The sequence below is a fragment of the Loxodonta africana genome, chromosome 7 (assembly GCF_030014295.1).
Source record: "Loxodonta africana isolate mLoxAfr1 chromosome 7, mLoxAfr1.hap2, whole genome shotgun sequence".
In the NCBI taxonomy this organism is placed as follows: domain Eukaryota; kingdom Metazoa; phylum Chordata; class Mammalia; order Proboscidea; family Elephantidae; genus Loxodonta; species Loxodonta africana.
In genome coordinates, this window is record NC_087348.1 from 39,844,176 (window position 1) to 39,857,313 (window position 13,138).

Genomic DNA, 13,138 nt, shown 5'->3' on the forward strand with positions numbered 1-13,138 from the left:
CACAGCCTTACAAGAGGGTATGACTCAAGTCACATCCTTATTTAAGTCACACCCTTGCTTGAGTCACACCTTTTATCTTACAAGAGACTAAAGGAGAGAGAAGCTAGCAGAAACGGGAGCGACCTCACCACTACCAAGAAAGAAGAGCTGGGAGTGGAGCGCATTCTTCAGATTCGGTGTCCTGCACTGAACACCTCCTAGACCCTGGGGAATACTAATGCCAAGACACATGGAGACCTCTAAGGGACACCTGGCTCACAGATGTTGAAAGGTGAAAGGATCTTCCCCTAGAACTGACAGAGAGAGAAAGTCTTCCTCTAGAGCTGGCACCCCGATTCTGGACTTCTAGCCTCCTAAACTCTGAGAAGGAGCCTTTGGGCTAACCAAAACGTCATCAGTTTGAATCTACCAGCTGCTCCTTAGAAACTCTATGGGGCAGTTCTACTCTGTCCTCTAGGGTACCTATGAGTTGGAATCATCTTGGACAGCAACGGGTTTGGTTTTATACATACAGCCTCTGTTTGGATAGGTGGACAAAACTTTAAGTGAGAAAAGCCTTAAAAATTATAATATCAAATGTTTACACAGCACAGTGTTTATACTCTGTATAAGACACTGTTCTAAGTGCTTTAGATATGTGAGCTCACTTAATGCCATCGAGAGCGGAATGGACTAATTTGGGCATAAACATCCAATGTTTATAGAATCATCAAATTTTTAGTTTTATAGTAATTCTTTTCATGGACGTGGCAAGTACTAAATACCCCACCAAACCAAACCTACTTCTGTCAAGTCAGTTTCAACTCATAGCAACCTCATAGGGTTTCCAAGGCTGTACATCTCTACAGAAGCAGACTGCCACATCTTTCTCCCACAGAGCGGCTGGTGGTTTCGAACCACTGACCTTTCAATTAGCAGCTGACTGCTTTAACGACTGCACCACCAGGGCTCCTTAAATACTATGTAAGGTTAAAAAAAAAAAAAAATCAAGATGTAAAATTATTTAGGTACAGTATGATCTAACTAAGTACACAGAATATTTAAAAAACTATGTATCAAAAGACTATGGTCACAATTAAATTTTTCTAAAGGTACAGGTTTAATATAATTTGCACACTTACTACACTACATTAAAAGCTCAAATACTGCCAACCTATCTTAGTAAAAAAACTCATTGCCATTGAGTCGATTCTAACTCATCGTGACCCCACATGTTATAGAGTAGAACTGTTTCACAGGATTTTCTCAGATGTAATTCTAATAGAAGCTGTAATCCTAACAGATCGACAGGCCTTTCATCTATGGAGCCACTGTGTGGGTTTGAACAGCCAACCTTTAGGTGAGATGAGTGCAAACCATCTGCACCATTCAGGGACCTTCAACGTATCTGCTTAGTTTGAAAAAACGATTTCCATCAACAGATTAAATGACAGTTCTTTCTGATACGCTAAACATAACACTGACTCTCAAATAAAAGACATCTCTGTAAATAAGGATAGCTTCCACACAAAACGCAGACACAAAAACCAGTCTTCAGGAGTTACTACTTCAAAAGTGTATTATATACTTTTCAGCACAAAAGTGAAAAAAATCATGGCTGACTTCTCTACCACTTTACATTCCTGTGGTTTGCCTCAAAGCTTCTGGACAGACATCATAAAAACTAAGTCTTGAATTTTGAAAGTCTTCTGGACTTATTTTTTACAGAATAGCACAAATCCGTTTTCTTTGAACTCAAACTCAAAGCTTTACTGGTAAAGCCTTTAAAAAAAAACTGCTTACATTGTCTAAAGTTAAAAAAAGAATCTTTGCTTGGAAACCTCCCTCCCCCAAGAAAAAATCTGAAATCAAATAAAAAGGAATAATTAGCAACATTTACTGAAAGCCTACCAGGGACTTACTGATGCCTTATGTACACATCCCACAATAAAGCTGTGAACTGGTGTTAGTACTACCTCTATTTCTCAGATGAGAAAACCAAGGCTCAGAGAAGTAAACTGATTTGTCCAGAGCCACTAGTTAAGCAGCAGATCCAGGATCTGCACACAGTTCTGCTGGGCTCCAAAGACAAGATCTGTGCCAATTATCATGCTTCCATAATTAGTGTCTTTTAAATAGTGTTCTGAACATTAATTAATTAAAGAGGAAAAAAATATTGGCTAGATGTAGGACCATGAAGGGTAAAAATTTAAGTCCTAAATACCATTTCCACACAGGCATCCCAAGCACAGCAAGGCTCTTCAAAAGTTAAGACATTTGAACATATTCAAACTACAAATCAAAGTTTCTACTATTAGTAGGCATCAGTTTTATTAAATAATTTAGCAGACATTACTAACAGACTTGGAGCAATTACCCTTCAAGTAATACAAAATAAAATGATATCCTTCCTTGCCAGGTCTTTGAATGAAAGAGAATTTCTTAGCACTTCTCAAGACAATAGCTCATTCAACATTAATCATAATCATAAAATGCTCTGCTAATTTGTCTTCTAACTGCAGCTTAGGGACAAGACTTTTTACAGAATGAATCTTCCTAAAGTAGTTACTACTTCTGCTTTTCACAGTAGGAAACAAGGTAGAAGTTGATTATTTTTAGTGATCACAATGATTCAATGACAGGTAGGATTGTAATCACAACAAAATATTCCAAATAGTACAGAGCACTGCTTTTTTTTTCCTCTTCCAACACAACTGCACATTTTAGACAAATATATTTGTAATCCTGACAAGCTTTAATTGTAAATACTTTTAATGCATTCTAAAAATTGTGCATATTTGTGTGCTTTAATATCTGATTAAAAAAGAATTCTAAAGAAATCCCTAAGATACTTCCAAGTAAAAAGTCAGCAATAATTTTTTTAATTGTGGTGAAAATACACATAACAAAACATAAACCAATTCAACAATTTCTACATGTATAATTCAGTGACACTGAACACATTCCAGTTGTGCAACTGTTCTTATTTCCAGATTATTCCACTACCATTAACTTACTGTCCGCTAAGCAAAAGCGCTTCCTTTCCCCTCCCACCTACCTCTGGTGACCACTAATAATTTTTCGTTTCTATATATTTGCTTGGAAACCCTGTGGTGTACTGGTTAAGAGCTACGGCTGCTAACCAAAAGGTCAACAGTTCGAATCCACCAGCTGCTCCTTGGAAACTCTATGGGGCAGTTCTGTTCTTGTCCTATAGGGTCGCTATGAATCAGAATTGACTTGACAGCAATGGGATTTTTTTTTTTGGTATTTGCTTATTTCATGTAAGTAAGATCATATGGCATTTGTCCTTTTGTGACCAATTCTGCTCAGCATGTTTTGAAGGTTCATTCATGTTGTGGCATATATCAGGATTTCATTTAGCCTTATGTGTGTGTGTATATATATATGTATATATATATATGTATATATATATATACATATATATATACATATACCACATTTTGTTTATCCATTCATCTGCCGACGGACATTTTGGTTGTTTCTACCTTTTGGCTATCGTGAAAAGTGCTGCAATACTGGCGTACATGTGTCTGTTCATGTTGCTGCTTTCAAGTCTCTTGGGGATATACCTAAGAGCGGAATAACTGGGTCAAATGGTAGTTCTATGTGCAATTTTTTGAGGATCACCAAACTGTTTTCCACAGTGACTGTACCATTTTACATTCCCACCAGCAATGGCTGAGGTTCCTATTCTCCACAACCTTGCCAACACCTATTTTTTCGATCACTGCCATTCTAATAGGGGTAAGATGGTATTTCATTGTGAAAAGTCAGCTACAATTTGATCCTTACTCATTAGGTATATTTTATAAGCAAAAATTCCTGGTAGTGATTATCAAACTACAATGAATATACATTAGTGGTGAGATAAATGCATATCTGGGCCTAGAAAGCAGCCTCTAAGAAATAAAACATTATTGTAGAGAAGGATTTCTTCAATAAACGCATTTCTCAAGTATCAGATAAAAAGAAAATGGGTAAGAGAGACTATACATGCCACTGTATAAGTTAAGGCACATTACCACTTTATTTCTCAAACTCAGTAAATCTAATTTGCATTTGATACTAAAGTAGGTTGTTAATTCTTCCACATACTACTGAAGGGTTATGAACCTGGATGGCGTGTGATTTTAGTTTACTCATACAAAAAAGCTACCAAGAGAGTGGTATCTCATGAAATATAAATTCGTAAAGCCCATGTGCTTCCACTTTGAAGAGCCAGTGTTCTAAACAATGACGAGAACAGAAGAAATCAGAGGTAGGCATTACATAGGCCCAATCTTAGATCAGCCTAACTGCCACAGTCCCTGAAAAGGTGCTTGGTGGTTTTTTTTTAACTTAAAAAAAATTTTGACAACATAATATAAAATCAAACATCTACACTCAGAAATCAAGTAAATTCAGAAAACTATGAAACAAAATTAAAAATAATGGCAGAACACAGCTTGCTCTAGTTTGGTTATTCAGGAGCCTTGAGCAGTGCAATGGGAAAGGGGGTTAGAGAGCTAAAGGAACACACACCAGGGGAGAGAGACCTGAAGGAGTAGCAGAGGCAGAGTGGAAGAAAGGGCGACTGAATGAGTATGTGGAACATGGGAGCTACAAGTGGAAAGACAGCAGAGACTGGAAGGGTTTGAGGTGTTAAATGACGCTTCACTTAGAATTTACCATTCATAGCTTGCTTTTAGAAAACACAGCCTCGTGATTAAAAAAAAAAAGCTCATATATGTATAAAAGTTCCCTTCTTCAACCTTCAGAAATTATCCTCATGAACAGTTTCTTAAATATGCATGTCTGTTCCTTCTTTGTATATATTTCTCTAACTTTGAAAAAGAAATGTCTACTAAAGGGCAAGGTACAGTTCAGAGAGAGAAAAAAAGGGCTTAACCCTTATCCTCAAGACTCTGTAGTTAATAAGAAAATGAGAACAGTTCTTAAATGAAATAAAATACAAACTCCAAGAACTCTTAATAAATACAAACATAGTAGCAAAACCAAAAACCCAAACTAAACCCACTGCTGTCGAGTTGATTCTGACTCACAGCAACCCTACACGACAGAGCAGAATGGCCTCACAGGGTTTCCAAGGAGTGGCTGGTGATTCAAACTGCCAACCTTTTGGTTAGCAGCCCAACGCTTAACCACTGCACCACCAGGGCTCCAGGTACATGACCAGGAAACTTAAACCTTGCCTATAAATCTCATAAGTTGATATGAAGATCAGGCTTTGCTACACCAAGCACGTAAACACTTCTTTCTCCTTAGAAAAACATGAAATGGTGTCCCTCCATTACGGTGGTTCTTGCCTTTGTTAGTTCAAATTCACAGAAGCATCCTGAAACCCATTATTTTTTGGGGGTGTGGTTTTAGGCATTTTCTGTAAAAGGGAGGAATTATTACATAATAGAGCAGAGTATGTAGGCATTATGGTTTAATCCAGCTTCAGTTCTCCAAGAATTCACTGTGCCTGAGCAAATCACTACACATCAGTATGTCGAGATACTTGTCTTCAATCGTGACCTGTCATTACAGTGTCATGAAGGCACTGATTGCCCATTATCTACTGGGAATCATGTTAAATTCTTTAGTAATTGTTTTATATTTAAAGATAACATAAGAAGGCAATATGAGACACTCTCAATTATTTATTAAAAAACCCACTGCTGTCAAGTCAACTCTGATTCATAACGAACCTACAGGACAGAGTAGAACTGCCCCATAGGGTTTCCAGGGAGCAGCTGGTGAATTCAAACTGCCAGCCTTTTGGTTAGCAGCCAAGCGTTTAACCATTGCGCACACATAAATTCCAGTTTGGCTTCCAGTTGCCCTAACACACTGTACTCCAGCAGTAGAATGGGTGTGGGGGGAATGGGACAGCGCTATGTGTACAGTTTCCAAAAGCTTACCTAGTGGCGTATGTTTGGTTGTGTATATGGTGTTTTTTATGATAATCATAAAAGATGTGGCATAGGATTTCTTAAACAATGATTAGGTTTACTACAGGGAGAGCCTGGTTCTCTTCCTAAGAACACATACATACCGACATCCAACCACTTATCATCTCCTCATGTTCAAGGTATTCTAGAACTTGGTAATCCCAAGAACAATACACCATCTACAAGCTGATAACTACTGGTCTAGCTCCTAACCCAACCCTCTCAGCTGATGTGCATCCAACAAGGTCAAATTTAGGTAGAACAACTTGCTACAATCTTCCTTAACTCAGTCACAAGTTATAAAATAGTAGAGAATATCTTCATGACTAGTTCTTCCCAGGAACAACAACAACAAAATCAAACAATGACTGACCATAGTTTTCCCATCTTGCCTTAAGGGACTGGCAACTTCTCCTTCGCAGGTGATCTACACATACCACATACACATCTATAGCAGACCATCAGTAGATACTTCTCATTGATAATGGCAAAATTTCCTACTGAAAATGGAAATATGTACGGAAGAAAAACCATCTGATACTTGAAACGGGTAATATCCACAATTCTAGATTAAGCTAAATAAGGCCCCGTCCAAAAAAAAAAAAAAAAAGCTCTATTCAAATTACACATGTCCAGAAAAGGGGATGGGAGGGGTACTGTCACAGATTCACTAATGTTATTAATTTGACTCTGCCATCTTTCACTTCCTACTGCCAGGGAGGGTAAGCAGAAAAATCACAAAGTTCTCAGCACTGAAAGGATATGGGATAGGATTTCTTTAACAATGATTACGTTTACCTCAGGAAGAGCCTGGTTCTTTTCACAAGAACACATACAAATATCCAATCACTTACCAACTCCTCACGTTCAGTGTACTCCAGTGCTTAACAATTACAAGAAACGATGGGTATTATGGACAATTCAACATTGCTAAAACTGCGTCTGGAACAAACACAGTAGAGGGAGGACTCTGCCCAGACAACTCTACTTAAAACTGCACTCCCCCCCCTCCCGCCACGGTCCACTGCACAGCCGTATTTTACATTCCTCACAACACTTGTCACTGGAAAAACAAACATCTTTCTTATTTGTTTATCCCTAGCCTCCCTCGCTAAAGGTACATTTCGCGAGTCCGCGGATCTTTCTATCTTGTACCTACAGTGCCCGGCACAGTGCCTGCCTGGTACACGGTAGGGGCTCAAAATATACACTGAATAAACAAAATTGTGGACCCTCGATCAAATCTGAGGGTAAAGATCTCTTGGATTTCTCGCAAACTTCTGTCTAACCACTCTTACAAAACTAACAGCAAATTCTCGCCTCGAGAAAGGGGTTTTAGCCCTCTTGGGGAGAACTCTCAATCTAGTCTTCCTGGGAATGCGCACCATCGAAAAGAAGAAAAAAGACTCAACAGACATCTAGAGACCAAGACTTGGGAAGAGAATTAACGGGGGGCCTGAAGAGGCTGAGTTACGAAACGCTATGCCGAGAAAAGGCTGGCGGCAGAGGGGAGGCAGAGAAGCCTGGGACCCGAGGGGCCACGTTCCCCCAGGTGAAACCGGTATCTACACTCCCAGACACCGGCCTAGCCCGACCAGACAGCCCGGGACGGCTGGGAGCCCGCGGGAGGGCGAAGGAGCAGCCCGGGCCCGGTCGGGGGAGCACTGCGGAGAGCCTCCGCTGGAGAGAGGCCGCGAAACGCCGGGCCCCGCAGGCCGCTCGGGGACTTACCTGGCCCACTTGCTCCGTGGCATCAGCTAAGATGCCATAGTTGCGGTAAAGCTCCTCCACCGTCGGCATGGTGAGCCACAGACCCAGGATCCGCTCCTGCTGTCGTCGTCTGCGCCAGCGCCACCACCACCTCGGAAGTTCTCCAAGCCCGCGACCCGCACTGTTACGTCCCCAGCAGCCGCCAGAGCCGCCGCCAGTCACCGCTCACAGCACGGCCCCACCCCCAACGCCTACGTAAAGACGTGCGCGTCGGGAGCGGCCTTCACTGACCGTCAATGTGCCGCCTGGGGTTTTATCGCCCTCTAAGGGTTGGAGGTGCAAAAAGCGCCAACAATGGTAAAATAAGCTCATGCGTTTAAAAAAAAAAAGATTAAGTCTGGTTAGGAGCTCTTGGTGACCGGCGGGGGAAAACGCCAAAATGACTACGCTTCTGCCCCGAAAAGATTTTAGGTTTTCCAGATAAGTGATTTTGTAGGGAGAGAAATAGAATGATGGATGGGATCTGTATGAGAGGTCAAACCACAATTCCTCATGATTCAAAAACCAAAACCAAGCCCACTGCCGTCCAGTCAATTCCGACTCGTAGCGACCCTATAGGACAGAGCAGAACTGCCCCATAGTTTCCAAGAAGCGCCTGGTGGATGCGAACTGCCGACCTTTTAGTTAGCAAGCTGTAGCTCCTAACAAATTGTGGCCTAAGGGGCCGATGGGTCTGGTGGTAAGCAAAAAGCATTCAAATGCCATTAAAACAAAACAAAAACAGAAACAAAAACCATGTCCACCAAACTAAACAAGCCTACCAGTCAAATTTGACTTGCTGGAAGAGTTTATCTTTTCCTGCTGCCAGAATAAAGAATTGGGGTCACTTGATTCTATCTGATATACTAAAAAACAACCAATCTGTTGCCCTCCAGTTGATTAGAACTCATGGTGATCCCATGTGTTAGAGAGGAGATCTGCTCCATGGGGTTTTCTTGAATGGAATCTTAGCAGAAGCAGATAAAACCCAAACCCACTGCCGTCGAGTAGATTCCGAAGCATAGTGACCCTACACGACAGAGTAGAACTGCCCCATAGAGTTTCCAAAGAGCGCCTGGTGGATTCGAACTGCCAACCTTTTGATTAGCAGCCATAGCTCTTACCCACTAAGCCACCAGGGTTCCCTGTCTAATATCAAGAGGGTAATAAATGAAACCATACATACTTATTGACAAGAGTCTCTTAAGATACAGATTTAGATGAAGAGAACTGAAGGTACAAAACGATAGGAATAGGTTGTCACGTTTATGTAAAAATAGTAAAGCATACAAAAGAAAGTTATGTGTATGTGGGTTGAAGAATGTTAAAACTGAAATTTCAAGATTGGAAGATCAAGTTATAATAGATGGTAAATTTGAAAGCCAGATCCACTTATGCAGCATAATCATAGGAAATGGTTACAAAACAGTGCCTGGCTAGCCCTTAAGCTTCTCAGTCAGAGGGTATTAAAAAGGATTAGAGAGGGGAAAGGAGGAACTGACAATGTGATTTTTTTTTTTTTTGAGAAAGATGTAGAGGTGCTTGTGAGTCACTCAGGACAATTATTACCTCCTTCACTCAAGCTGGGAGACCACGGGTGATGCAAATGGTTAATGTGCTTGGCTGCTAATCAAAAGGTTGGAGGTTCAAGCCCTCCCAGAGGCACCTCGGAAGAAAGGCCTGGTGATCTACTTCCAAAAAAATCAGTCATGGAAAACCCTGTGGAGTACAGTTGTACTCTGACACATTGAGTCGCCACGAGTTGGAATCGATTCTACAGTAACTAGTTCACTCAAGCTGCGACCACTCTGAGAGCTTGAAATGGGATCCCTGTTGTTGAGAGACACAAAGGACTGATGCCTGAAAACACTAGAGTTACCTGTGGCAGCAGGCCATGTTGGGATCTACCTGCACGCTCAGATTTTGCTGGAGCAACAGTGTGGGAGTGATTCCCCTTGGCCGTGTGAGAGATCCTGGATCCATTATGAGTTCTGCTTGAGGGGTCTTCTTGCCTGAAAGTGAGAAAGCCCCCGCAGCAAGAGTCGATGGACATAGAAACTGAGCGGTGATTGGGAGCAGCAGCTCATGGGCGTTAAGGTCGGGGGTCCCAGCAGGTGGCCTCTGAGGATGGCATAGAATGGTCCATGTGAAACACCTTCCAGTATCTAACAGGCCTGAGAATGGCTCTAGTGCCACCCGGTTCAAGACCATTCCTAGCTTCCCCTTTCTCCTCTCTTCTTACATTCACCTCTCAACATGTATGCCCTGGAAAGGTCAGAAGCTGGCTAGCAGGCTGACTGGAGGATGAGGAACACAAAGAAGGGAAGCAGGCCCCAGCTGGGGCAGAGAAGATCTGAGTGCCAATCAAATTTGGAGTTTGGGTTCACCTGTTGGAATGGACACTTAAATTTCCGAATTAACCAAGAGCAGAGCTGGAAAGTCATGGGTCTGCCAGAATTTCCCTCTAGGGTTATAATGAGATTACTCCACATGAGTAAAATTTAAAGGGAACCCTGGTGGTATAGTGCTTAAGAGCTATGGCTGCTAACCAAAAGGGTGGCAGTTCTGATATAAAAAAATAATTAAAAAAAAATCCACTAAATCAGTTAATGTCGGGTCAGTTCTGACTCACGGTGACCCGTGAATGCTAGTAGAACTGCTCCATAGGGTTTTCAAGGCTGTGACCTTTTGGAAGCAGATGGCCAGGCCTTGCTTCTGAGGTGCCTCTGGATATGTTTGAACTGCCAACTTTTTGGGTAGTAGTTGAGTGCTTAACCTTGCACCACCTAGAACTTCAAAGAGATGGCAGAAGATAATAAAACAGCTGCATTTTGATCACATCTCACAAGCTAGGTATCCAATGTAGTGTTGCATATACGTGCAAAAGTGAAGTAAGGGATCTGGGGAAGGAATTGAAGCTGTGTTTGCTCAGGAAGACCTTTGTTTTTGCTTCTTGCTTGGATTCGTTACAATGAAAGTACACTCGTATATACATGATATGATGTATTATATATTTATATTACACGTAAGTAAATCTTATATAATTTATGTATTTAATTTTAATTATATGTATATTTACATTTTACTCATATTAATAAATTCATATAATTAAGTTACATGTGTAATTAAATCTAAATTATTAAACATAAATTTTTAAAAAAGGAAAAAGACTCATTCAGTGTCCCTGTCTTCTAAAACATATTCGTGAAAGTCCCTTCAGACCCTATCCCTGACTAACCTGCAGGCAGTTCCACTGGGTGCTGCTTTCTTCCCTCCCCCATGCAGCCCATTGGTTAGAAACAGTAATCAGGCTTGTGAACTCTACTTGGTCTTCTTTTTCTTCTCCGACTCTCAGTCCTGGAGAATGCTTCAAATCATTTTATATTTCCTCTATTCCTAGATGGTCACCTAAGCTAGGGACCTAGGATTCATCAAAATGATAATAATGACAATGATGATGACAATGATGAAGATGATGATGATAGCCCATTACCGTTGAGTCAAATCCCACTAACAGCGAACCTATAGGGCAGAGGAGAACTGCCCCATAGGGTTCCCAAGGAGCAGGTGGTGGATTCGAACTGCCAGCCTTTTGGTGAGCAGCTGAGCTCCTAACTACTGCACCACCAGAGCTCAATAAATGTTGGTTATTGTTGGGGTGACTATTACCCCAATAATAACCAGCATTTATTGAACAATGACTATATGCTAGGTACTGTCCTAAGCACCATGCATAAATTGAGTCACAAAAACTCTATGAGCTAGGAAATAATATTATCATCTCTATCTTACAAATGAGGAAACGGAAACACAAATGAGGAAACCGAAACACAGAGATGGATAGTATCTCTCCCAATGTCCTTTAGCTGGCAAATGGTTGAGTTGGGCTTTGAACCCTGGTGGTTGGATTCCAAAGCCCATGCTTTCTACTATGAGAGTGCATTGACTCTCGTCCCTGAATGTTCCCTCCTTCCCACCCACTACATTCAATCAATCACAAGACCCCATTCTACACTCTAAATCTATCACATATGCTTTTTCACGATGTCCCCAGTCTCAGTCTATTCTTCTTATTGAGTAGCTTTTCATAAATTTGAATTTTTTTTCTTTAATTAAACCAGGTACAATGTCATCATAATACATTCAAATGCTACAAAGATATTTCAAGTAAAAAAAGTTTCGTCTTCATACCTTTCTTCCCCAGAGAGAACTATGAGCCTGCCAGTGTGGTTTATATTTTCACAAATCTTGATATTTTACTTATGTATGTATGTGTATTCACATTGTATATTTTGTCTTGTACATAGTTTTTGTTACATAACATTAGTATTACTTAACATTAGCATTTCCTATGCAGTACTGGAAGTTGTTATTGGAAGTTATTGTTGTTAGTTGCCATTGAATATTGGAAGTTATTGTTAGTTGCCATTGAGTCAGCCCCTGACTCGTGGATAACTCATGCACAATAAATAGAACACTGCCCAGTCCTGTTCACCAGACTGTTGTGATGGATAGGGTTTTCATCAGCTGATTTTCAGAAGTTGATCTCCAGGCCTTTCTTCTTCATCTGTTATAGTGTGGAAGCTCCACTGAAACCTGTTCAGCATCACAGCAAAAAGCAAGCCTTCACTGAGAGAAGGTGGTAACTCTGCGTGAGATGCATTGGCTGGGAACTGAATCTGGGTCACCTGCGTGGAAGGTGAGAATTCTACCACTGAATCATCAATGCCCCCATGGTTTTGGAAATACCATAGTCTATTTAGCCATTTCTTTTAGGACTTGTAGATTGTTTCCTATTTTTTATTATTACATACACTGATAAATGGGTGATATTTTAAAATCTTTGTGTTTTTCTATATCCTCCAACTTCTCTACAATGACTTTATATATATATATGTATATATATATACATATATATATATATACACACACACACATAATCTGTCTTGGAAGAAGTACAGTCGGAATGCTCCTTAGAAGCTAGGATGGCGAGACTTTGTCTCACATACTTTGGACATGTTATCAGGAGGAACCAGTGCCTGGAGAAGGGCATCATGCTTGGTAGAGTGTCAGCGAAAAAAAGGAAGACCCTTGATGAGAAGGATTGACACAGTGGCTGCAACAATGGGCTCAAGCATAACAGTGGGTGTGAGGATGGCACAGGGCTGGACAGTGTTTCGTTCTGTTGTACATAGGGTCTCTATGAGTTGCAACTGACTCAATGGCACCTCACAACAACAACACCATGGCCCTACTCCTATCATGTCCATAGCCTATGGGGAAAGCAATTCATAAGTCCAAAAATGGCATGCCCACCAGAATTCTGAGTCACTCTCCCACTCTGGATAATGCTATGGGTACCTGAGGCTATGAATTCCTTGTAGGTGTATGGATATTATCCTATCACTGAGTGTTGTACTTCAGGATAGATATTAAAATGTTCTTTTTGA

At 40.9% G+C, this 13,138-nt stretch overlaps 1 protein-coding gene across 3 annotated transcripts in view; it reads right to left on the reverse strand.

Moving 5' to 3' along the window:
- API5 (apoptosis inhibitor 5) overlaps nt 1–7,864 on the reverse strand; it is a 34,747-nt gene extending 26,883 nt beyond the window's left edge. For 2 of the 3 annotated variants that reach the window (XM_064288261.1, XM_064288260.1), the window contains exon 1: nt 7,671–7,858. In XM_064288261.1, coding sequence (XP_064144331.1) covers nt 7,671–7,739 — 69 coding nt within the window. In that variant the 5' untranslated portion in view covers nt 7,740–7,858. Of the gene's footprint in view, nt 1–7,670 lie in introns of all 3 variants that reach the window. The other variant, XM_064288262.1, reaches the window with a different exon arrangement.
- Between the last annotated feature and the right edge of the window lie 5,274 nt (nt 7,865–13,138).